Genomic DNA, 27,329 nt, shown 5'->3' on the forward strand with positions numbered 1-27,329 from the left:
ATTCAAATTACAGAAAGATCCATTATCCAGAAAACCCCAGACCCCAAGCATTCTGGATAACAGGTCCCATACCTGTATTTCTAAAAAGGCCAATACAGCTTAACTACCATTAGATATTATTTAATTGTGTAATAAGTATTTAGGCAAACAAAATATTCAGACTTCAAAACACAGGTACTATGCAATGTAGTAGTGTTGTGCTATATTCTTCATACATTCTTCAAAAAGGAGTTATGGGAACATTCACAGGCAATAAGGTAGATAAAGAACATAATTTAATGAATTAGAAAGCTATGGTAGAGTACCCCACATAATGTCACTCAACTGCAGCTGTGTGTTAAAAAGGGGGTTCATAGCTAAATTCATAGCAGGAAGTGAGTCTCACTAAAAAAGTTTCCAAATAAGTCCCAATGAAATGTAAATATAATATGATTCCAGACCTAAAGATGAAAATTCTTCTTAATGTATTATTTACATGAAGTATTTATATACAAAGGCCCATACAAATACATACAGTAAGAATACCAGTCAATGTACTATGGATGTTTTTGAAAACACCATAAGGTACAGTAACTAGATTATGAGAGAACATAGCTATGCATATTACTACAGATATGATACCCAGATCCAAAAATTCTTTATCCAAAAAATGAAGTGCATCTTCCCTAGAGTAAATTTTAAGCAAATAATTAAATTTTTTGAAAATGTTTTGCATTTACTATGCAATAATAAAACAGCACCTTGTACTTAATCCTAACTAAGATGCATGAATACATATACTGTATGTGCTTGATAATTGGATTTATTTCATATTTAATGATAATAATAATATTTAGCAGACTTAAGGTTTGTTGGTTCAAATAATGGAAATACACATTTTTTGTAACCCCAGGTCTAAAGGATTTTGAATAATAGAACCTATTCCTCTATATGGTTTAACTGACTGGTAATAGCATTGTCTAAAAAGTTTTTAAGGTACTGTGATAAACAAAGCAGTGCTTACAAACTAAATTTTGGAGCCTTAGGGAGGTTTATCCACATTCTGATAGCTACAAATATTTTCCAGAAAGGATCACCAAGAATAAAACCCTGACTTCCCTGATCCCATTGAATTAACAAGTGAGTCATTCTTCAATATACAGTATGTAAAAAAAGATTATATATATATGAAACAGGAATCCCATGAGTCTAAATGGAATGCAAATTAAACAGCATGTTAATTATTCCCAGTTTCTTCCCTTTCTTGGGAAGGTATTTTCCATGCCATTCAAAGATGGTACCTCAGGGAGACTTTGACGTACACTTCTATAGTTCTTCATAACTGTGCTTCATTGAGCATCAAAACAATAATTAATATTTCAAGTTGCGATTCTACGTCTTTGCATGGTAGGTGGTATCGAGATTCTGCATAAAGTAACTTGAAACATTGTAAACACTATCTGCATAAGCTGATAAATAAGACCTTTAGTTAACACTGTCAAATGTCTCTACATCAAACAGATGGTGTGTGGATCATTATAGTAAGACGTTGAGTGGTTTATAAAAGAAAAGTTCATTACCTACAGTATACATCTTAATTTAACAAGGGTTTAAAAGCTCCAGAAAGCTAATTTATCTATGCTTCTAAACCATTATCAGAGGGACAAAGAAATAACAAATAAAAACAAGTCCCCTAAAGTTGAAATGTCAGTAGGCCTTTTCTTTAATATCAAAATAGTTACATAGTTACATAGTTAAATCAGATTGAAAAAAGACAAAGTCCATCAAGTTCAACCCCTCCAAATGAAAACCCAGCATCCATACACTCACCCCTCCCTACTTTTAATTAAATTCTATATACCCATACCTATACTAACTATAGAGTTTAGTATCACAATAGCCTTTGATATTATGTCTGTCCAAAAAATCATCCATTCAGCCATTCTTAAAGGCATTAACTGAATCAGCATCACAACATCACCCGGCAGTGCATTCCACAACCTCACTGTCCTGACTGTGAAGAACCCCCTACGTTGCTTCAAATGAAAGTTTTTTTCTTGTAGTCTGAAGGGGAGGCCTCTGGTACGTGATCCACTTTATGGGTAAAAAGGTCCCCTGCTATTTGTCTATAATGTCCTCTAATGTACTTGTAAAGTGTAATCATGTCCCCTCACAAGCGCCTTTTTTCCAGAAAAAACAACCCCAACCTTGACAGTCTCCCCTCATAATTTAAGTCTTCCCTCCCTCTAACCAGTTTAGTTGCACTTAGTCTCTGCACTCTCTCCAGCTCATTTATATCCCTCTTAAGGACTGGAGTCCAAAACTGCACTGCATACTCCAGATGAGGCCTCACCAGGGACCTATAAAGAGGCATAATTATATTTTCATCCCTTGAGTTAATGCCCTTTTTTATGCAAGACAGAACTTTATTTGCTTTAGTGGCCACAGAATGACACTGCCCAGAATTAGACAACTTGTTATGTACAAAAACAACTAGGGAATAGTCCAAATTCAATTAAAATTTTCAGGTTGTTTTCATTTGTCCAAGTTGGAATAATTTGGATTTATTAATACATTTTGACTAGTTGAATCTCCAATTGATGGGAGTTTAAAAAAACCTCACATGAATTCGAAATTTGACCGATGATAAATGTGCCTCTAAATGGCAGTGTGTTGGGATCCTGAGAAGGATCTATGGGGGACATGATTGCACTTTACAAGTACATTAGAGGACTGTCAGGGGGTCTATTGGTTCCCAGCAGGAGTAAACTGAACCAAGGAGGAAGCTTAGGGGTAAAAGTCCATGTTCGCACTACAAATAGGGATCAGGCCTAGTAATAGTCAATATGCAGGCAGAAGTTCAATAGGCAGGCAGATGAATAGCAAAATCGAGATTCAGGCAGGGTCAGAAGTTCAGAAATCAGTTTAACAGGAATTATAAGGCACCCAGGAACAAAACCTATATATATATATATATATATATATATATATATATATATATATATATATATATATATATATATATATATATATATATATATATATATATATATATATATATATATATATATGAATTTTGGCGACAGATGCGACATGATAATGTGACACGTCTGTGTGCCGGCATCACTGCGCTGGCGCCGCTGTCCACATGGTGGCAATGGCGCAGCCATCTTGGATGAGGCACCAAAGAGGAGCAGAGCGCCATCGGCCGCTCCTGACAAGGAGATTGTAGACAAGTAACAGGGGACCTTATTACCCATAAAGAGGATCACTGCACTAGAGGCCAACCCTTCAGACTAGAGGAAAATAATTTTAATTTGAAGCAGCATAGGTGGTTCTTCACAGTGAAGGCAGACTGGTTGTGGAATGTGCTGCCGGGTGATTCTGTTAATGGTTTTGATAGTGATGGGAGAATAAATTCGCCAGGTGCGAATTTGCAGCAATTTTTTTACGTTTCCCCACCAGCAAATACATGCTTTTAAGAGTAGCTTAAGGGGTCAATGTCAGTGTGTGTATGTATGTGCTCTGAGTTTCATTCGGAGGGGTTGAACTTGATGGATTTTGGTCTTTTTTTAACCCGATTCAACTAAGTAACTACAGTATGTAACCTATAATTTAACAAAAATAAAATCCATTTAAAAAGCACACTACATAAACCAGCACTTAGAATGTTAATGCCTGCTCTACGTCAAAGCTATATACTTACCAAAGCTTAACTGAATGAGGAACTGGTTGTTCCACTCCTGCACTGAATACAAGCAGGTCATATTATATTTGAAGTTTAGCTGTATGTTTTTTTTTTTAAACACTCTTTATTTTAAACTTTAGTAATTAGAGGGTAGGTGGTAAAGTAACAGAGGTAACACAGATAAGTTAGCAAGAGAGCGTTGTCATATTAGATATAAAAATAGACTTGACATATTTAATATGTTAACAACAAGTTATTGAGTAGGACAGTATAGTAATATTTGCATACAATAGGACATGTTTAAAAAAGATCACTTGAAAGCAAACACACACTGTTTCCATGTATTAATTATAGATGAAGGCCAATCTGTTCAAGTTTTGAATTTGAATGTTTTTTCTGAAATGCAATCAAGGAAAAACATTGATATTAAACTCCATCCATTTTTCATATCTATATTCATATTAGGGATGCATGGAATCCAGGATTCAGTTTAGTATTTGGCCCTTTTCAGGAGAATTTGGCCGAATCCTTGTGTCTGGCCAAACCGAACCCTTAAAATCACAAGACTTTTCATCACAAAACAAGGAAGTAGAAAAGTTTTTTAACTGTGCGCCGTGCACAAGGTTCTCTTTTTCTCTTCCCGTCCCTTACTTGCATATGCATATAAGAATTTTAATTTGCTTTGGTATTCAGCCGAATCTTTCACTAAGGAAAAGATTCTGTGCATCCCTAATTCATATTTATATAAACTGAATCAGAAAAGCCCAGTCAGACTGTGGAAACAAAAACTGCATTTTTCAAATAACATAAATTCTGGAAAAATTTGGAAATTATTTTAAAATAACTTTTTAAAAATATACATACCACTGACTTCTACAGAAGTTTATTAAGGGGCTCATTTATTAAACCTTGAATTTTTTTTTGTAGATGACATTGTTTTGAGAAAAAAAAATGAAAATTTTTAGAAAGGTATTATGCCCCAAAGCTGCTAAAAATCCAAAAATACACCATCTCAAACCTGTCAAAGTCATGTTGAAGTCAATGGAAGATGTCCCTGAATTTGTGATCTGCACTGGATAATCCAAAAAATTCAGGGGTTTTGGACGATAATCCAAAAATTTGAGTTTTTGCTAAGAAAACACAATAAAATTTGATATTTGGACCATTAATTGTACACTCGAAATGTACACTCTATTTTATTGGGATGTTTTCTCTCTCCAGTTTTTTTGGAAAATTTTTTTGGTCAGACTTGTTTTCCAAAAAAAAAAAAATTCGATTAATTTCAATTTTAGTAAATGTGCCCCTAAGTTTTAGTTTGCAATTGTTTTTATTAGTATTTTTTATTTAGAATTGTTTTTATTTTTTCACCACAATTTGTTGACTCATATAAAAAAAATACATTCTTGAATTCTAATAAAAACTACCCACATCTAGATAATCTAAAGTTTATTGTTTTTCTTTTCATGTATCTCTCTTTTGGGTACCTTCTTATTCAGTATTGATTATCTTTCATGTATATCTCCCTTTCTTGCCATTTACTTTTTATACAGTACATTTAATTCAGCACAAAATTACATAGTTCGACTCAATAATTTTGGATCAAAAAAATATTCATATTTGAAGTAAACATTTTACTTTTATGTTTTAGCTAATTTTCAGTATATGGTATAAATATTTATTATACATGGGCATGGCAACCAGGTTTTGATGCACAGTTACTGGAAACAAATCAACAAGGATTGGTTGTTCAGTTAAAAGGCTGTCTGAAGTATAATGATGTAATTTACTCACCAAACTCCTTTGGGACAGCCACAGAATATACACAGTTGTGACCTATACTGTAGTTCTTAGGATAATTTGGTGATAAAACTGTACCCTCAGGGCCAGTAGAACGACCGCCACATGGTGCTGGAAGAATTAAAAAAAAGAAGCATTTAATAATATGAATGCATAAAAAGGTTATAGGTGTACAATAAACTATCTATTTTAGCTCTATAATAGTGCCTGGAATCTTAAATTGCCTAAAAATGCATAATATTTTGATCCTTAGTAAAAATCTGTGCTTCATATAAGCACAGAAAATCCTTTGTAGAAGAACAAATAAAATGTAATTAATTACAGCATAATCCATTTACATTATTATAAAAATATGTTCAATTTGTTATATACCATGTATGCTAGAGCATAAAAAGAAGGTGTTAGTAGTTCATCAACAAACTCTTATTACAAACTTTTATTAAGTGTCTCCCTAACTTCAAAGTCACAACCACTCTGTATATTTTAAATTCTGCTGCTGGAATCCTTCTACTTGTGAGAAAAAAGTTCTTCCACAGTTGAATTCTTTATCCAGGTCCCATTAAGCAAAGTATTATCGTACTCCTCTGCACCAACTGCATCTCCATTCCTGGAAATTTTACCATTCATCACACAGCTACCATATTTTTAAGCTACCTTCATTCCCTTGATTGCTATTTTTTATCTCTGGAACTCTATTCTTTAATTTATCCACACAACACCTTAACCTTTTCAAAACAAAATTTAAAGCCTACCCTATGAAGTGCAAATTCTCCAAGAATTAGACCACATACTTATTCCTACAAATTATATTTAGTGATAGGCGAATTTGGAGCGTTTTGCATTGCCGAAAAATTAGCGAATTTCCAGTGAAATTTGCGAAACGGCAAAAAATGTGCAAAACAACGCTGGCATCTTATTTTTGACGCCAGCGTTCGTTTTTTGATGCTGGCGGTTTCACAAATTTATTTGCCAGCAGTGAATCGTGGGAATTCACCGCAAATTTGTGCCTGGCAAATAAATTCGCCCATCACTAGATATATTTGGAGTACTTTTTGAAGCCTATGATATCAGGGCGCCTGCTGCTGATATTGGGGTAGAGTTGTGACATCAAAGATGTTTGGGGGTACCAGTATTGTTTGTGGGTGGTAACATTGGGGTGTGTGATGATGGGACTATGATGTAATATGCTGTGAAATTTGGTGGGATTTCGTGTTTTACAAGTCCTCCATAACTGGAAAGTATGTGTATTTGTTGGATACTAGGGATGCACCGAATCCAGGATTCGGTTTGGGATTCAGCCAGGATTCTGCATTCTTCAGCAGGATTCGGATTTGGCAGAATCCTTCTGCCCAGCCAAACCGAATCCTAATTTGCATATGAAAAACAAAGAAGCAAAAAATATTTTCCCCTTCCCACCCAAAATTTGCATATGCAAATTAGGATTAGGAATTGGTTTGGTATTCGGCTGAATCTTTTGTGAAAGGATTCGGGGGTTTGGCCAAATCCAAAATAGTGGATTCTGTGCATTCATATTGGATACATATGAATAAGTCCTATTATCTGGTAGGAAGTATAAATAGGGTACTCTGAGTGTTTGTGCATGATCATTCAAAAGAGCATAATGTCATTCATACCAAATTCTAAAATCTACTACTAAGAAAAAACAATATCAACAGGAGGTCACTAATGCAGGTAATAAAAGTAGCAATGAGTTCTTTGGCAGCACATGTCCAGACAGAGGACTTCCCACTGGCAAAGATAAAGAATTTATCTTACACCAAGCAGTACAACTTAGGGAAAATGCTTTCCATTATGCATGAGCAAACTTTTTTCCAATACAGTTTCACAGGGAAATCTGAGCTAAAATTGTTTCAAGAATCGAAGCTAGAATTTGACCATGCAATATTTTGCTTGTGCCAAACCCCTACTGACGGTTGACTCCAATGTATTTTGTGCTGAAATTTGCTGCAAAAATTGCCTTCTTACTTAATGCATTTTTTGGTAAAGCAAAATGGGACAGATTCACTGATTACCAACTCCATTGCTTTTTAGTCAATCTTTGTGATATTGCAGTTTTTTGCAGTTTGAAATCTTTTACACAAATCAAAATGTCTCCAGTTAACTTATTGCAGATACATATTTTACATGCTTTTTTATTATTTATACAGTATTCCAGGTAAATTCAAATTCATTTAAAGATATCAGCACAGTGTAATGAGATACTTCTTTAAATTATTCTCCTGTGGTGTGCAGTAGTCAGATAAGTTAATTATGGCTTCAGTCCTCCATTTGCTCTTTCTCCTGGGAGTTTTTTTGTAACACATTGTGAAGTTTATCATCCAACTAGATTTAGTCTGCAGACTTGTTTTGTCTTTTGAAAAATGTGAACACCATGCAAACAATAATTCTTTTATTTTCTGACTTCTCTAAAATAAAACATATTTAATTCTTTTTCGTGCCAAGTTGCACATAAAACTACTACTACAAAAGTATTTCATATAATGTTCACTTATAAAACATCTGTAAATGTTAAATACTGTATGTTTCTATGTGAAACAGAGACAAAGAAAAAAGCAAGAACACCTTTGTAGTCATGACATGGAACATAACATTTTGGAAGTTTAGTTTCTTATTATGCCACTTGTGCTGGTTAATGGATATGTAGGGGACTGGTACATTAGTCTCCCAGTATTATTTAGCAGGCAGTCCCCTAGTGTTAAAGACACCTAACTGGGTCCTAAAATACAGTTAGGGGGGAACCTATTTCTATTCCTGCTTAAAGCTATGCCCCTTGGTGTTCAAAATAGTGACCAGTAGATGGCACTATGCTAAAGTATAAAACCCTTGGTAGCCATGCGCTCAGGGTCCATCTTGTGTTGGCTCTAGCCTGAGCAGGCAGGCAGAGCTCGAGTGGAACCTAGACACGTCAGGTCTAGTGAGGATAGGCTACTCCCCTTAAGAGGTCACTCTAGGAGTGACAGATAGACAGGCTATTTAGCTGAGCAGCTTAAGGCTCCGACAAGGACAGTCAGAGGGATTAAGACCCTGGGTACTTATTGCCCAGAAGTAGTGTACAGACTTAGGGATGCAGTGATTTCCCTGGGTTCCACTTAGGGAAAGAGTTAGGGAAAACTGAGAGTTGGGTGTACCTTCATTACTGCTGTGTAGGTTCTCTTCCCTGAGGGGACTAATACTGGCCACTGGTGCTTGTGAGTATATGCCTATCTACTGTTGATGTATGATCCTGTTTGCTCTGTATGTACACTCACTCCATTGAGGATTGTTATTGCTTAATAAATATGTTCATTGGTTAAGTTTTAAGAACCACTGGTGCCCAATTATTGCACCCTGAACCAAGTTACAGTTACACACCAACCTGCCTCCACACCATTTGTGAGGGCTTACTCCCTAAGATTTAAGGTCTCATCCAGAGCACAGTATTGGGAGTGGAGCTCATAGTAGAGAACAATGCACTCAATTTAATATAGCGCTACATTTTGGCACCCAACGTGGGGCCTGTACAGGGTGAAACTGTAATACCGCACTGCAGCCTAGTGTGACAGGCGCTGTGAGTGTGGACTCAATAGGAAAAAGGCCAGGAGAAACTGGCCGGAGAATACTGTGGTTCTTCTCTCCTGCGCAAAACATTTTGGCACAGAAAGTATTATAGTACTGAGCATACAGTAAACCTGGCCCCAATACAGCCCTATGAGGTACTGGTCTGGGTTGTTGTAGAAGGCATTGACCCTAGGCGGGGTTTTGTTGTGGACCCTGTGCCCAAAGATTATAAAATGCCGGTGGTTAATGAGGAGTTAAACTGCTACTCCAATCTTAATGGTTCACAGTTAATAGCCAGGAAACCTTCTAGAATCTACCCCCTAGGAGTGCCTGACAGATGCCCATGTGTGTATGCAAGTCTGCCAAGTCAGCCCCCCCTAAAGGAGGAGAGCGCTGAAGTGATTGCCTACACTCCAGGACTGGAGAGTACAAGATTAACTGAATCCACTGATAGCGTGGACTGATCGGAAGAATCCGAGGTCCCCACTCCTGAGCTACCGTGTGAGCCTGAGAGCCCAGTAACGTTATTAAAAGAAGAGTGCACTCATACAAGCGTAATTCCTCTCTCACTAGCTGACAATAGAGATGAGGGTTATGTAATGAACATTCCCCAGGAAGAGCCTGAGGCAAGTGTTAATGTGCCCCCGTGTGGAGAAGTAGATTTAAGTGCCTTCCACATGAAGGCTGAGATGTGTGCATTGACTGAGAAGCTCCTGCCATAGATGCTCCCAGTGTTAACACAATGCATGAACATTCCCCTGCTGAAAGTGTTCCACCAGGGGGAGTCCAAGGAGGAGTTGCTGCCGGCGCGAAACCTGCGCCAGAGGATACCACGAGACTTGAGATGGAACAACCTGACCTGGTTGAGATCACGGCCACCGTTTTGAGGGTATTGGCTATGGAGAAAGTGCTTTGTCTCCCTGCACTAGCAGAGCCAGAGAGAAAGTATGTATGGTAGGGGAACTTTTCTTCCACCAAGATTATCCCGTTTTGTGGTCGGTGTGAGACGGAGACACCTGAGGCCTTGCATGATTCACATCAAGCATGCTCGCAATGCAGCGCTCAGCTGTGGATGGGGCCCTTTCACCATGCAGATCAGCTCCCCTTGAAGAAAGAGACTGTCAAAGGTGTGGTGAGTGGAACGTGAGCCCTAGTGTATGGAGTTGGAAAGTGGCTGTGGCCCCCACACCTGAGCTTATCCCAGTTACCCCGCACAGTGAGGCCATAGTTGAAATAGATGAGGCCCCTCTGCCAATTGCTACTCCATCCAAGGGAGATATCCCATTCACTGAGGCTGCAGTGATTGATTTGCTACTGCCAGACTTGGCAGATGAACTTGTCCATGCAGGGTCCCAAAGAGCCATAGTGGCCCCTGCATGCCAGATCCTCCCGTTACTGAGACAAGGGGAGTCGATCACGTGCTGCAGGAGTTAGGGGTGAATGCAGATGTTACCCCCAGTGCGGACTCAGCCGTGAGGAAAGTCTGCAGCTTTGATTTTGATGTTGAGAGAAGCCGAAACTCTCGATGCCTGTGAGGAGCTTCAGGCGTCCAGTGAGACTGACTCCTTGGAAGGGCAAGATATCCCCATGGGGGTAAGTAGTCTAAATTGTGCCTCAGAGGAGAAAATCAAAGTGGTGGGTTCCTTATAGGCGTGAAAGTGGCTTAAGCTCATCCGGAGACTTGACAGTGCCCATTTACACTGATCTTGCTGAATTACCCCCAGCTCCAGTCATAGACTATGGAATAGACTGGGGTGAGTTTTCATTTGGCTGATTTGGGCCTGTATTGCCAGTGGCCCCAACTTTCAGAGACCCACCATTTTCTGAGGACCAAATAGAAAAGGTGCAGTCCTTTCTTAGTCCACATAACTGGTCATAAATCCAAGGCCTAGGTTTAGTCCCTTCTTCAGAGAATTGAAAGTTTCCTTTAATTTGCATTCCCACACTTTTTTCATTATCTGTTTTAAAATTGCCCTTATGAACCAAAATTCTTAAATCCTTTATTGAGTGATGAGGGCTATGAAATGATTTCCTATTGGTGTGTCCAGTTTTTTTATTAGTTACAGTGAATCGGTGGTGTGTATTTCTCTTTCAGAGACTTTGTCCAGTCTCTCCTATATACAGTCCCCCTGTTATGCATTTAGTGCATTGTATTAAGTACACTTCATTGGAAGAAGAACGATTGTAGTGACCATGGATGCTGTATTCCTCTAATGTACCGATTCCTGACACATTAGAGCCCTGTAACATTTTTACTGGCTAACAAGGTTCAGCAACCTCGGCAGGTCTCAGATGGCGGATTTCTAGATTCAGACTTTTTGCAGCCTCGGGGTATAATATATCTCAAAACATTTATGTTTTTTTTCCACTAAAAATTCAGGTTTGAATAAAAAAAAACTAAATTTTTTTTTGAGTTTTTAGCATTTGGACTATAATAAATAATAAACAACCTCGTTAATGTTTACATGATATTCTAGTAGACTTAAGGCATGAAGATCCAAATTATGTAAAGATCCATTATCCAGAAAACCCCAGGTCTCGAGCATTCTGGAAAACAGGCCCCATACCTGTATATAATTATTGTTAATTACTCATTAATTGACTTTACATAACCAAGAATTTATCTTAATAATTATCATTCTGAAAAGATTGTATTCTATCTAATCAAGTTTCCCCTAGCATCTTAATGTATTACATGACAGTACAAATACTGTATACTGTATTTATAAACCTGCACAATTAAGCCAAATACGCCCAACTGTCCTTCATTCAATGCACATAGGTTACTAGTAATTACAGGGTTTTACTGATGATCTCTAACATCTAAACGATCCATTAAAACATAAAAGATGCTCAGTGCCTTGAATCAGGCATGTAGTCATTCATTAATGAGAAAAAATAACTGGCTTACATAGAAGGTGTCATTGCTTATAATGGCAGGCTCATTGCACACACTGAATGCCAGATGCTCTCAACAATTACTTGGTTGCAAATTCCACATTTTTGTTTTGTTGCCTTGGTAGTATAAAGAGCATTTTTCACTCAAATATTAAAAAGATATTTGAACATATTTGTTTCCTATTTTTGTGCTAGAAAAGTCTGTAAAGCAAAAATACATTTCATAACAGCATGTCATTCTATAATATAGTTAAAAAAGACATTTGTTTAATATTTTGAAGCACAAGAATAAGAAATTACTGAATATAAAGGTTAAGGGGTAGTGATGGGCGAATTTCTCCCGTACTAAACGGTGAAAAAATCACGAAACGGGAATTTTGACGCCGGCGTCAAAATATTTTTGACGCCATCGACAATTCCGACACCAGCGATAATTCCAACGCTGCCAGCGTCAAAATTGTCGGCGGCCTCAGAATTGTCTTTTGACGCCGATGAATTTTCACTGGCAAATTTCCGCGGCAGTTTTGCAAATTTATTCGCCGGTGGTGAAAAATGGAAATTTGCTGCGAATTCGCGCATGGCACATAAATTTGCCCATCACTAATTAGGGGATATTTTGCATGGTTTGCATGGATACATTAATTATGAATAATTGTTTTACATTTTTACTTATCGACAGCAAAATATGCGATTCACAGGTGGGGATAATTTTCACAAATCTGTGCTAGACTTTCCCCATGCATTTTGTTTTGCCAGAAATAAAAATCAAATTTTTTTCACACAGGAAAAATGTGAAAAAAGCCATTGGCGGTACAATTTCAACATGTTTCACCAGAAAGAAAAATGCAGGTTTTTGTGCCAGAATAAAATTTGATGAATGTCAATAACATTAATACAGTTGAATGCATTTTCTCTTCTGGGGAAACATGAGGAAAAACACCCATTGAAATTGATTTGAGAAAAAACACCCACTTACTCCAATGCATTTGAGTCAAGAAAAAACAAGGAAAAAAAGGCATTTAACTTGAATTAATCAGTGAAATTTTGGCATTTTGCTAATCTTTCCATGGTCAAAGTGAGAGGCAGTTTTGCTAATTGATAATTATGAATTCTGTTAGATAAGGGCATTTATGTATGTGCCACAAATGCATACTTGTCAGAAAAGCCACAAAACCTTAATTAATACAGAACAATAATATATTAAGGAAAATTGCTCTGTTTGCCCTAATAGGGAGTATATTACATTGAAATTAAGCAGAACAGCTCATTAAACAGCCCAGATCATAAAGGATCCTTTACAAACACAATGTAGTGCACAAAGTGCAATTTTCTGATGCAAATATTTTTTTTACCCACAATACAGTATTTCCCCCCCCCCCCCAGAATTCTAGCATAAATGCTGCCATGTGGAGACTTTCACACCAAAATGAATGAGATTGCACATGTATATCTTTGCAAATCTGGTGCACTTTGCAAATTCCAAAGTGGGGAATATGTCACTGCCAATGTCCAGCATTGAAGTGGAATTATCTTGTAATTCTTTTGACACAAATCTGCATTGCTTATAGCCACAATCTGCTTTGCAAACCCCGGAATAACCACTACTTTCAGAATGGTGGTAGCTGCAGTGTTCCCTAGGGTCAATAGGCACACGTGTATGATTCAGCTGAAGAGACAGAACGCATCCATTGAAAACTAAACAGGTTTGGACAGACGTATGTCTAAATATTTGCTGTATGCAGAACCGTTGCATTTTAGCATGGCTACACTTGCCCTTGTGGCCATAAATTAATCAATGAATTCCATCTACTACTTTTAGATACTATTGGAACCTTCCTTACTGTTCTGATGCTACATGGTTTTGGGTTATATTAAATACATGAAGCTGTAGCACTGCATATCTCAGTTCCCAGTTGCTGCACCAGATAGACAGCATGGGTTCTTAATCCATTTATTTTTCAGCAGCAGAGTGTGATTTTGTCTCTATTAATTTATTTCTCTGTCTCTGCCATCTTTCACTCCATATTTTGTCTTCCTTACATTCATCTTTTTTTCCTTTTTACAGTTTTTTTTTCCTTTTACAGGTTTTTGTCTAGGTTTTTTCAAACATATGAAGACATATGCAGAAACACATACATGCATTTTTCCATGCATTTTTAAGGGGGAGATTTGAGTATTAAGGGGGAGATTTATCAAAGGTTGAATTTTGAATGTATGTGAATTTTTTTTTTTTACACTGAATAAATTTGAATGTGCTCAAACCTCAAATGTTATATTATTTAAGAAAAAAACTTGAACGACTTAACTTCAAACGAATGTCACTGACCCAAAAACTTGAATCAAATTTGAATCATATTCGAATGAAACTCATTCAAGTTTTTCTCAAAAAATCCTTGAATGTCAGGAAGGCTATTAACATCTTCAAATGGGTCAACAGACCATTATAACAGACAACAGACGTGTAAATGAATTTGGCAAGTCCTAGGTGGCGAATATTCGAATTAGAACTGTTTCCACAGTTGCTGGTGCTTTTAAATTCGAACTTGTGAGTTCTGACACAAAAAAAACTGAGAATTTGATTTGAATTTACGATTTGAACTTTAATAAATCTGTCCCTAAGTCTATAAGCTCCAATTGTGGTATTATGATTAGCAATGTATGATGTCCTACATATATATATATATATATATATATATATATATATATATATATATATATATATATATATATATATATATATATATATATATATATATTTATTTATTTATGAAACAAAAATAAATCATCCTATCTGGACATGCTGACAAAATGATTACTTGCAAAAATGTTCTCTCTATGGCTTATGCTTTAATTACATCTTACTTTTAACTGCCATCATCTAGTGCCAAATGGTTTGCTAACACACGATTATCTATGAATGCATTCACAATGGAACAGAAATTTAGGTCTTGGTCCACATTCCAAATTTCAAGGTCAAGGAATATTTTCAAAGAGCTAAAAGACTGACCATTGAGCATCTTGTTTTTTAAATCAGATCTAATCTGATTAGGCTTGGGCGAATTTGACCCGTTTAGTTTCGCCAACAATTCACCGGCGGCAAAATGTTACAATGCCCATTAAAGTTTATGGGCGTCAAAATTTTGACTATGGCCGAATTTTTTTTTTTGACGCACAAAGCCATACAAGCCTATGGGAGTCATTTCTGCAACGAAACAAGGCAAAAATATTGCTCATCTCTAAATCTGATTTATCAAATAGTGAAATACAAAATACAAACAAAGATCAGCGCTTGTGGCAATAGAAATTAGAAACTAATATGGTGTAATATGTTTGGTTTTGTTGGCACCACCCAATGTTCAGATACATTACTACAAGGGTGCCTGCTTTATCAAATATTGATGAGGAATCCTTAAAGGGATACTGTCATGGGAAAAAAATTTTTTTTCAAAATGAATCAGTTAATAGTGCTGCTCCAGCAGAATGCTACATTGAAATCCATTTCTCAAAAGAGCAAAGAGATTTTTTTATATTCAATTTTGAAATCTGACATGGGGCTAGACATATTGTCAATTTCCCAGCTGCCCCAAGTCATGTGACTTGTGCTCTGATAAACCTCAATCACTCTTTACTGCTGTACTGCAAGTTAGAGTGATATCATCCCCCCTCCCTTTTTCCCCCCAGCAGCCAAACAAAAGAACAATGGGAAGGTAACCAGATAACAGCTCCCTAACACAAGATAACAGCTGCCTGGCAGATCTAAGAACAACACTCAATAGTAAAAACCCATGTCCCACTGAGACACATTCAGATACATTGAGAAGGAAAAACAGCAGCCTGCCAAAAAGCATTTCTCTCCTGAAGTGCAGGCACACGTCACATGACTTGGGGCAGCTGGGAAATTGACAAAATGTCTAGCCCCATGTCAGATTTTAAAATTAAATATAGAAAAATCTGTTTGCTCTTTTGAGAAATGGATTTCAGCGCAGAATTCTGCTGGAACAGCACTATTAACTGATTCATTTTGAAAAAAAGTTTTTTTCCCATGACAGTATCCCTTTAAAAATTCAAATGTAAATTTGATAGTTTACCTATTTATAAACATTTTAATTGAATTTCCACTTTATCAACGGATCATTCCAACTGTGAAAAACAAGTTTTTAAATATGAATTAATTGAATTTTTTTTTACCATTGCTATCACTGAATAAAAAGAAAAATTATAAATTGGCCTCTTAGTGAATTTGATTTTAGATTTTAAAATACACTTGGCAGACTTAGCAGGTTGAATAATTTGTTGCTGTCATAAATACACCAGTAAAAGTGTATATTGCAATGTGGTATGGTATGCAATGGTCCAGTTCTAAAAACATATGGTGCATCAGGTCTGCCACTAATCACAACTTCGAGTTTTTCACCTATCCAATTAAATTGTGGGTTTTTTTTATAAAAAATAAGGTCAAATCGTGGATTCTATCTTGCTCAGATTTTTGTAAATAAAATTATAAGAAAAATATGGATTTTGATATATAAGGCCCTGTATGTCCTTTATGGATTAACTGTATCACACAGAGTTCAAACATACTTAAAGGGAATCTGTCACGGGAAAACATGTTTTTTTTCAAAAAGCGTCAGTTAATAATGCTGCGTGCACTGAAATCCATTTTTCAGATGAGCAAAAAAATTTTTTTTATATTTTAATTTTGAAATCTGACATGGGGATATACATATTGTCAGTTTCCTAAGTGCCCCCAGTCATGTGATAATCTTCAGTCACTCTTTACTGCTGGAGTGATGTCAGCCCCCCCCAGCAGCCCATCAGCAGAACAACAGGAATACAACAAGATCAACAGTTCCATGACACAAGATAACAAGTCATTAGTACATATGATAATAGCACTCAATAATACAAATCCAAAATCCACTGAAACTTCTACTGTTAAGGTGGCCATACACGGGACGATAAAAGCTGCCGACAGACCAAGTCGGCAGCTTATTGGCCCGCGTATGGGGGCCCCCGATAGAGATCTGGCCGAAAGTTGGCCAGATCTCGATTGAATGGGACTAAAAATCCAGTCGGAACGCAGCCGCATCTGTTCGTTGATGCGGTCCCGCGATCCGACCGGCCGTTTGAGTTCGCTAGGATCCGATCGTTGGGCCCTAGGGCCCACGATCGGATCAGCCCGATATTGCCCACCTCAAGGTGGCGACATCGCCAAACGAGCGGATCTCTCCATGTATGGCCACCTTTACATTGAGTTGGAGAAACAATAGCTTAACTAAAAGCAGTTCCGTTGTGAAGTACTGGCTCTTTCTGGAAAAAAGTGTGATAAACTACTCGGCTAGCAGTGGGTTGAATGATACTGCTGTGTTAGTTCAGGTGAAGCAGTCAGACAAGCACAGGAACTTTGGTACATTTATTAGTACATGGCAAGTAACACAGCCCTGCTCCAAACTTGCTCTCAGCTTAGACAGGAAGAGGGAAAAAGAGGGAACAGGAAATTAATCATAAGACAATGGCATAACAGCAGGAATGCCCTTAACCAAAATGTCCACAAAAGTTATTTACTACACACAGGATCAGGCAAAATAACCTGAGATGGCTGCTTACACACCTATATTACAACTAAAATATATATACTTGTTGGTTCAGGAACACAATTTGTGGTACATTGAATTATGTGGAGTATAAACAATGTAATTTAGAAATAAAAACTACACCATAAAAATCATGACAGAATCCCTTTACTTTGTAAAATACAATGCAAATGATACAACAATTAAGAAGCCACTGTCTGTAAACAAAAGGCAAATGCCTTCAGGTCAATCAGTTTCTGACCATATGTAATTATTGGTGCTTTTGAATGTTTCCTTCCTAACCGTTTGGTCACTCACTCTATGGTGTAATCACAGTAGACTTGACTGGGGATAATAGACAGCTGGAGGGACTGATAACCCAATACATTATGTGAGTGCTTGTTAAATAAACAATGGTAATGACAAAATCAATAAGGTCATGTCACATAGGTATAGAAAAACAGCACCATTCAGTTATTTCACTTTCTTATCTTGCAGTAGACCAGTAAATCTGACTGCTGAATCCTTACTATGAGTTATATTACTGCAAAAATGTATATTTGTCACTGAAATCCTACAGGGCAACAGCAGTTGCTGGCTATCTGATAATGAAATGCAATTTTTTTTTCAAAAAAGTAATAAAGATTTAAATAAAGCAATAATAAGTTATTCCATTTGATTAATTTTCATTTCCACTCTGTAAAATAACATTTTCTGCATAGATAGAATAATTCATGAGTGTGGAGAAGAGAGAACGTCAAAGCACTGAGATAAAAAATAGATATCGCACCATGACAGCTGGGCAAGACTCTGTTCCACCCAGGTCGCCCATCATCTCCCATGATGCATGTGAGAGTTGAATATCCTTGAAGGACATAACCAGCATCACAGTAATAAGTAACTGTAGATCCCAGTTTATAATCCATTCCAAGCCGGGTCCCATTCATAATATTTCCAGGATCAAAACAAGATTCACGCAATTTAGCTGTAAAAATATAAACAATTAAAGGTAAATTAGATATGAATAATAGGGAAACGTGTTTATTGTATGATAAGCTAAATATCATTACATTGTTAAAAACATAGCTATAAAGTAAAGATAACAAAAGGTGCAAAGATGGCTTGCCTGAGTTTATTGAGTGACAGCTACTTGCACCACATTTTGTTTGGAACCCTTCCTCAGGTATGTAGGAAAAGGAATACAAGTTATCCGTCTGTTGTCTCTACTTTATAGATAGCACTACAGGTAACCTGCATACTACTTCAGTGAACAAATTTTTTATCCCACAGGCTGCTTCTGAATTCCATCAACCTCTTCAAATAAATGTATTGTTTTATTATAATAGCAGTATAGTGAATAATTGACCCACTATACAGAAGCAGATGGACAGCACTAAATATCATGCATTTGTTAGCATATGTATTTGAAATGCTTATCCTACTGCAAGTACTGAGTTTAAGAGCCTGTCCCTAGTTTGACTGAAACATATAGGAGCTGCTTGAGTATCTTGATGTTCAGGGTCTAAATGACTTTTAATTTAAAAGCATTCCACTAATTTCAATCAGGATGCCACAAATACTTACTTTTTTGTTATGTTTCTTTAGATGATATGTTTTTTATGTTTCTCTAAAATCGAACTTTTACAAACGAATCAGTATTAATTTTGGGTTTTTGTTTCCCAATAACGGTAAGCCAGATCTAAACTGTTACTATCTGCGACATTGTTGATTTATTGCTCAGCAGCAGGAGCTTCAGTCCCTACTATGCATGTGCCCGAAGCTTTACTATAGTCTGTCTCAGAGCAACCCATACAGCTGATACATTAATTACTGGCATTTCTTTGATGCTGTTGTGAAATATCTTAACTGTCAACTTAACTGTCTACAAGGCTTACAGAGCCCATGGGGGTAAATAAACTGACATGTAAAACCTAAACTGTAGAAAAACAAAAAAGAAAACAGCATTATTTATGATATATACTACTTGAAAATATTTTTTTAGGATTTACTGGCTCCCTGTGGAACATAAAGTCATGGAAAGGTGCAAATTAATTATTTCTGATACATAGTTCAAGGCATGTAGTTGGATAGAGAGAAGAGCAGATTGTAATGATCTAAACACCAGAATTGTTATTCTTTGTTAGTGTATAGGCTAAATAAACAGTTATCACTGATAATGAATATTGTTGTATTTATTATTAGCAGTTTTGGTTTTGAGAAAATGTTAGTCATAGGGGGTTATTACTAAGTCTCAAATTTATCTGGCTGGGCTTTTTTGGGCAAAACCCAAAGATTTTCATTGGAAAAAAAAAAATTTTGTGGGGAAAAATATTGAATTTTTTGAGATTTATTATACCCCTATGCTATAAAAAAACTGAATGCAATAATCCACCATCTATGACCTGTCAAGGTCATGTATTAGTTGTTGGGAGATGTCCCTATCCCAATTGTAAGTTGTGATTTACACTGGTTTTAGCACGATAATAAAATATTTTCAGGGTTTTCAGGCAAAAACTCTATAAAATCAAGCATTTCAGAAAAAAGGCAGGAATTTGGGTATTTGTTCAATTTTATCGGGTTTTTTCCCAAACCAATTTATTCAAGTTATTTTATTAATAAAGAAGGCACAATACAGGATGGGAGTTGGTTGAGTTTTTTATTTACATTTTGAGATAAATTCTTATTCTGTAAATCCTTACAGTCCTTACTGACATAATTTATCCAAAACACTATCTGGTTTCAAGCACTGGATCCCATTCCTGTACCACCAACCTTGTTTGATTCCAGATTATTTGATCCCACTGCAGTTTAGCTCGCATATGCACCAAAACATCTTTACCAATTAAAGAAAGAAATATTTTATTTTGTTAACACTTTGAGGATCTATTTACAAAACTGGAGTAATTTCAACATGTAGAGACCAAAAAGAAATGACCTCAAATTGGGCAACTGCATTATGATTGATGAAAGACAAATTTCTAGTGTTGCTTGACTATTATTCTGAAGGTAACTTTGTTCCAGTTAATTCTCCCCTACTTGGTGAGTTTTTAAGTAGATCAATCTTGCAAAAAGCAAAACTACAGATTAATAAGGCAATCAATGCTAGAAAATGTGAGAATCATTAAGATCTTTTTTGCATTTCATGATATGATTTACAATAAACCTGAGGACTGAATAGTAAAAAATCAATTCATTATTTTCAAACACGTTTTCAGAAAGAATAGATAAACTGTACCTAGACCTTTCCGTCCATTTGAATAATATGATTTTTCCAGAGAAAGTTCAAACAAAGTAAAAGTATGAAACATTAGAGGAAAAGTTCACCTTTGTATTCTAAATGAAAACCAGTAAAACTAACTGATCCATCACTTCGAAAAGCCAAATGCATGTTGTTTGAACTGCTTTCTATTCTCTCCGGTAATTTACTGTCTTGGAAGCTTCCAATAAGTGCGCTATTACTATCCGGACCATCATAAATATAAAGGAAATCATAGTTGGGCTCAATGCTGAAACTGCAAATTGAGAAGAAAAAACATTTAATATCAGATAAAGCATTAGAATATTTCAAGATTCCGATTACAGATTGTGTTTAACCTCTCTACTATTAATTCTAGCATATATATTGTAGCAGAAATGAAATAATTTGATGCATGAGTATATAAAAGTACAATGTTCAAGTCTGTCTATGAATTACAAGTTTTATTCTTATAAAAAGTTTTCTGGATAGATAGATAGATAGATAATAGATAGATAGAGATACATGATAGAGAGAGAGAGAGAGAGAGAGAGAGAGAGAGAGAGAGAGAGAGAGACCAAAAGAATGAGGACCTACAAATATCAATAGGTGTTTATTCAAAAAGTGACTGAAATGTCGGCTAGAACAAACATACAACTGTCTTTTAAACACTCAGTGGTGGGAAAGAAGTATGTTTTGCATCATCAATTAGCATCAAAATAGTACACACCTCAAACACCCAAAAACAAAAGCAAATACTTAAAATAATATGGCTACAATAAAATGTAACAAAAGTAACAAATAAATATATCAACAGTACTCTATTGGTTCCTGCTCTGTAAACAATGGCAGCAAAATACAACAATTCAAACACATAGTGCCCCAGTAGTCGGGGTGCCACAGAAATCAGACGAGAAAAGATATAAAGCAAAGCAGATAATCGTGGCTCATTTCTTCAATAAATAATGTAGTGAACACTTTCCAGAGAAAGCTCCCATATCAACTAAACTAGAACCCGCAATAAAATCATATGTATGAATAAACACAATGGCTCACTCTGAGCCCCGGCAGAGAATAAATACTCAAAACAAAGAAAGTGTCCAAATTGTAATGATGGTCTTACAGGAATGAACTCATAATACGACCCAACTGCAGTTAATGGATCCATTTATTGATGCGTTGCCATGTCATCGAGCCTGATCGGCTATGAATTTATGCATAAGTCACTATGGAGTCACACCCCTAGCAACAAAAATGGGCTGGCGCCAGGTTGCAGTTAGCAAATATTCGTTGTTATGGGGCAGCTTTATCAAGGGTCAAATTTCAAGTTCATGGGAGTTATATTAAACTCCCATAAACTCAAAATTCGACCAATTGCAATTTATTATAAAAATCACTTTTTTTCAAACTCAGGTGAATAGGATCAACCCACAAATTTGAATCAAAGTCAAATCAAATTTGATTAGAGTTTTTAAAACTCAATTTGAGTTTTTCTCTTAGAAACAAACTTGAATGTCAGGAAGGCTGCAAACAAAACCAAATTGATCCTAGGACATCTTCCATAGGCTAAAATAGCAATTCGGCAGGTTTAAGGTGGCGAATAGTCGAATTCTATTTCTTAAAGGGCCAGTGTATGACAAATGTCAAAAATCTAATTTGAATTTAAAAAAAATTAAGGGCCCATCATTGTAAAGGGTTAATTGCTATTTAATCTATTATCCAGAATGACTTGGACTATTCTGGATAAGGGTTGTTTTTTTTGTAATTTGGAAAAAATCACAGTATAACTATTTGGTATCAACAGTTAGCTGTTGTTATCAGGGATCTGTCTGACTTCAGCCTCATTCAGCTTGGTAATGCCTGTTATCAGCTAATTGTCAGATTTACAGCCAAAGGAATGAAGGTACCACTACTGCATAAGGATGTCTCACACACTTAAGTTATTAGTATGGGGGAAGGCAGAGTATTTGCAAAATCCTATTTATGTACCAGTGTCCCAAGGACAACGGAAAATCAAATGGACAGTTTAATTTTAAACATATTAAAATAAGGAAATATGATTAGGTACATTGATATGCCATGTTTCTCATATTAGCTTCAGGCAAAGTAGTTCTAATTTGAATGACCCAAAACAAAGTTTGAAAAAACATATCAATCAACTAAATGACTATTATTTCATTCTGACTTGATAACGTTTGCCTAAAGCTTATATGTACTCGTCACTTTTAAATTGAAAAACATATTTTTTTTTTTTTTTTTTTTTTTTTTTTTTTTTTTTTTCAGTTTCAAAAGAGCTTTATTGGAAATTAGCAGTGATACAAAAACTGTAACCACATTAACAGCACCAAGCCACATATGTCTTAAACAGTAGTGCAAACATCTACATTGTCACATACAAGGTTGTTGGTGGTAAGAGTCTGCAGAATAACAAACTTACAAGTGCGGGTCAACAGTGTTTCACAACAGAACAGCTAGGACTCCGTATACTCCAAAACAGAAGGAGACAGACATAAACGAAACAACGGTAAAAGTGTAAGTAGGAAAGAAGGTGGAGGTGAGGGGGAAAAAGGAGAAAGGAGAGGGGGTGCAGCGGGGTGGTACTGAGTCCACAACTCAGGAAAGGTAGGATTTATAAAGTTCAGTTTCCTTAAATAGGAACCATCTCATCCAGGTAGTAGAGAATTTCGCGAATTGATCAGGGGTATGGGATGACATTTCCTCGAATCTGCAAATTTCCGTAATTTTGTTAAGCCAATCTTTAATGGTAGGCACATATGTCGTTTTCCAGTGTAGTGGTATCAATATTTTAGCGGCATTAAGCAGTTGGGGCTCTAGACCCGAATTAAAAACCGCCATAGGTACTGTATTATGAAAGAGCAATATTTGCGAAGGATCTGCCGCCACATTGTCTCCCAGGATTTGCCCAGCTAGTGAGCAGACCTCTGTCCAGAAAGGTCGCAGGAGGTCACAATTCCAAAATATATGGTATAAAGTGCCTGTTTCTCTTGTACAACGCCAGCAAATACCATTGGAGTTTTTGTATATATGCTTCAATTTGGAAGGAGTATAATACCATCTCGTTACTATCTTATAGTTCAGTTCTTGTATGCGACAACACGTGGAGCTCTTGAGTAGTTTTGAGAGAATATTTGCAATCTGTACCTCCTCTAACTGGAGATTGAGATCTCTAGCCCATCTCTGTATAAATGAGACTGATTCCCAGTTAGTAGGTAATTGTAATAGTTTGTAGAGGCGAGAGATGCCATGACTTGGAGGATCATGTGCCGAACAAGCCAATTCAAAGTCAGTAAGGTCTCGTCCTAATGTTTGTGAACCGCCTAAGCTATGAAAATAGTGCGAGAGCTGTGCGACTTTAAGGTGATCTATCTGCTTGAAGTGTGGTAAGTTTTGCAGTTTTTCTTTGGGAAGAAGTGTTTTGTTTTCCATAAAGTGGATAAGCTGGAGGTTCCCATCCACAAGCCAGTCCTGGAAGCTGTTAGGCAGCAAGCCCGGGGGAAAGGCCGGGTTGTTAATCAAGGGTATTAAGGGCGATGGATAAGTTGTGAGAGAGAACTTCGTACGGCATTTATCCCAGACAGCTAAGGTGTTAGATAAAAGAGGATGATCGGGGTGCTTCAATCTTCTATACAGGTTATCTATCCAGGGTAAATGCAACAGATAGCAGTACGTGGACTGCTGCTCTATTTCTATCCAGAGTTTAACATTAGCGTAATGAGACCAATCGAGTATTCGTAGTAAGACAGCAGCATTATAGTACATCTTGCAATCGGGAAGTGCTACTCCCCCCTGTTTTTTAGGTTTCGTTAGCATTTTATGACTAATTCTAGCTTTTTTGCCCTGCCATATAAAATTGTTTATCAGGCTTTGAAGTTGGTGCAACTGGGTATCTCCCAGTTGTAGAGGGAGTGTTTGGAAGATATATAGAATTCGGGGCATTATGTTCATTTTTACGACATTCATCCTTCCCATCCACGATATAGGTTTATCTCTCCATGCATTGAGATCTTTCTTTATCTTCGATATAACTTGTTTTAAATTAAGATCCGCCCAATTCGCAATGTCCTTAGAGATAAGGAGACCTAAGTAGGTAAGTGTTCGCGTGGCCCATTTATAAGGGAAACCGGTGGATAGGGCTTGTATAGTGGCGTCTGGTACAGAAACATTAAGTGCCATGGATTTAGAAAAGTTTATCTTAAAATTGCTAAGAGTACCGTAAGTGTGAAATGTTTGATTAAGCGCCGGAATAGAAGTCTCAGGTTTAGTGAGGAAAAATAGTAAATCATCCGCGTACGCGGCTATTTTATGCTGCGTGTTACGTACAGGGATGCCCGTTATCTGAGGATGTAGTCTAACGTGATTCAATAGAGGCTCAAGAGCCAGTATAAACAGAGTAGGAGATAGGGGGCATCCCTGTCTCGTACCGTTGCGGATGTCAAAAGAGTCGGATAAACCTCCGTTGATTTTAAGCCTAGCCGAGGGATTAGTATATAGTGACGAGATCCACTTTAACATATTAGGACCGAGACCCAGGTGTCTAAGACAGGCAAACATGAATGTCCAGCTGACCCTATCGAACGCCTTTTCGGCGTCAGTTGATAATAACATGGTTTCAATTTTGTATTTTTTAGCCCAGAAAATCAGGTTAACCAGTTTGTTCGTATTATCCCTACCTTCCCGACCCGGGACAAATCCCACCTGTTCCGGATGAATTAAATTCGGGAGAAACATTTGTATTCTACGAGATAAAATCTTGGCTAATAATTTTATGTCAGTATTTATCAGTGAGATAGGGCGGTAATTACCTGGGTCTATTGCATCTTTGCCCGGTTTCAGAAGTAATGTAATGTGCGCTGCGAGCGACGATTTATCAAAGGTTTTGCCCGAAGTGATGCAATTAAATGCGGAGCACATAAAGGGTAAAAGTTTCTCTTTAAACGTTTTATAATATGAAATAGTGTATCCGTCCGGTCCCGGACTTTTGCCGGAGGCTGTGCTTTGGAGGGCTATCTCTAGTTCCTCCAACGTAATGACCCCTTCCAGTTGTTCCGCCAAGTCAGGGGAGATAGGTTTCAAATTCGCTGATGTGAGGAATTGGTCAATGTTTTCTCGAAGTGAAGGTGAATGAGCTAGGGACTGGTCGGGTAATTGGTAGAGTGAAATATAAAAGTCTCGAAATATGGATGCAATTTTGTCCGAGATATGTTCAATGGAACCTTGTTTGTTTCGTATTGAGGGAATAAAATTTTTGGATTGTGAGGCTTTCAATACTCTAGCCAGCAGTCTACCACATTTATTGCCATGTTCATAAAAGCGGTGTTTAGTCATAGTAATCACTTTGTTAGTATAGTATTCGAGGTGATTTGCCAATTGTGTTCTAGCCTCTGCCAGATCAGAGAAGATGCTCTCTTGCAGGGTGAGTTTGTGTGTTGCTTCTAACGAAACTATTTTTTGTAATAGGTCATGGTATCGTTTTTCCCGTTCTCTCTTTCTTCGGGCTCCAATTTGGATCAGGAAACCTCATATCACACATTTATGGGCTTCCCAGCAGGAGACTGGTGAGGTTTCTGGCAAGTTATTTTCTGTGAAGTACGTCGTTATTTTGGAGGATATATCCTGAATTACTTGTTCATCTTTCAATAAGGATTCATTGAGTCGCCATGAACTAGTTTTCCGTCTATCGGAAGGAGTCCGTAACGTAAGTGTGATCATGGAGTGGTCAGACCATGTTCTAGGCAATATTTGGCTATTGAGAACGTCCTGTAAAGCATTATGTGAAAGAAATAAATGGTCAATTTTAGAATATGAGCGGTGGCGGTGTGAATAAAATGTGTAGTCTTTAACTGTTGGGAAGAGAATACGCCACGGATCCGCCACTTGTAACTGATGTAAGAGCTTTTTGGTTTTAGTTATGTGCGACCTAGGGACCGCAGTATGGGTGGTCGAGCAGTCGAGCATGGGTTCCATGGGGAGATTGAAGTCCCCTCCTAGAATGAGAGTGCCTTCAGAGAAAGAGAGGAGTTGATCTACTATGCGGGCGAATTCAGTCACTTGGTCTACGTTAGGGAGGTACAGATTAGCCAGGGTGTACATTCGTCCGAGAAACGTGCCCCGTACAAAAATATAGCGGCCGTGGGGGTCGCTTTTTTTGTCCTTAAGTAGAAACTCAAAGTTTCGAGCAATTACTATCGCAACTCCTTTAACCTTCGTGGACTGAGGTCTGCTGTGGTATATATCTGGGTAATGTTTATTATTCCATTTGGGAGTGCAGCCTTCCTTGAAATGTGTTTCCTGTATAAAAGCTATGCTTGCTTTAGTCTTCTGCAGTTCCGAGGAAAGTAAGATCCGTTTTTGAGGGGAGTTGAGTCCGTTAACATTAATGCTTACGACCTGGAATGAATCTGACTTATGTTTTGACATAGTGGAAGCAATACGTAGTCAAATTGGCAGCAATTGATAGGTTTGTGGAGAAGTGTGGTCCCCGCCGCACCAGAGGTGGGAATATAGGAAGTAGTATCGAACACTAAAGAGCAAAAAGGAGAAGTGAGGGAGGAAAGGTAGCAAAGGAGTTCCCTTTCAGATA

At 37.1% G+C, this 27,329-nt stretch overlaps 1 protein-coding gene across 1 annotated transcript in view; it reads right to left on the reverse strand.

Moving 5' to 3' along the window:
* LOC108718600 (CUB and sushi domain-containing protein 3) overlaps positions 1 to 27,329 on the reverse strand; it is a 696,593-nt gene that overhangs the window by 211,750 nt on the left and 457,514 nt on the right. Inside the window, exons 30-32 of the mRNA XM_041566615.1 lie at positions 20,818 to 21,005; positions 18,284 to 18,478; positions 5,459 to 5,575 (exon numbers count right to left, since the gene is read on the reverse strand). Coding sequence (XP_041422549.1) covers positions 5,459 to 5,575; positions 18,284 to 18,478; positions 20,818 to 21,005 — 500 coding nt within the window. The remainder of the gene's footprint in view (positions 1 to 5,458; positions 5,576 to 18,283; positions 18,479 to 20,817; positions 21,006 to 27,329) is intronic.

The sequence above is a fragment of the Xenopus laevis genome, chromosome 6L, assembly GCF_017654675.1.
Source record: "Xenopus laevis strain J_2021 chromosome 6L, Xenopus_laevis_v10.1, whole genome shotgun sequence".
In the NCBI taxonomy this organism is placed as follows: Eukaryota; Metazoa; Chordata; class Amphibia; order Anura; family Pipidae; genus Xenopus; species Xenopus laevis.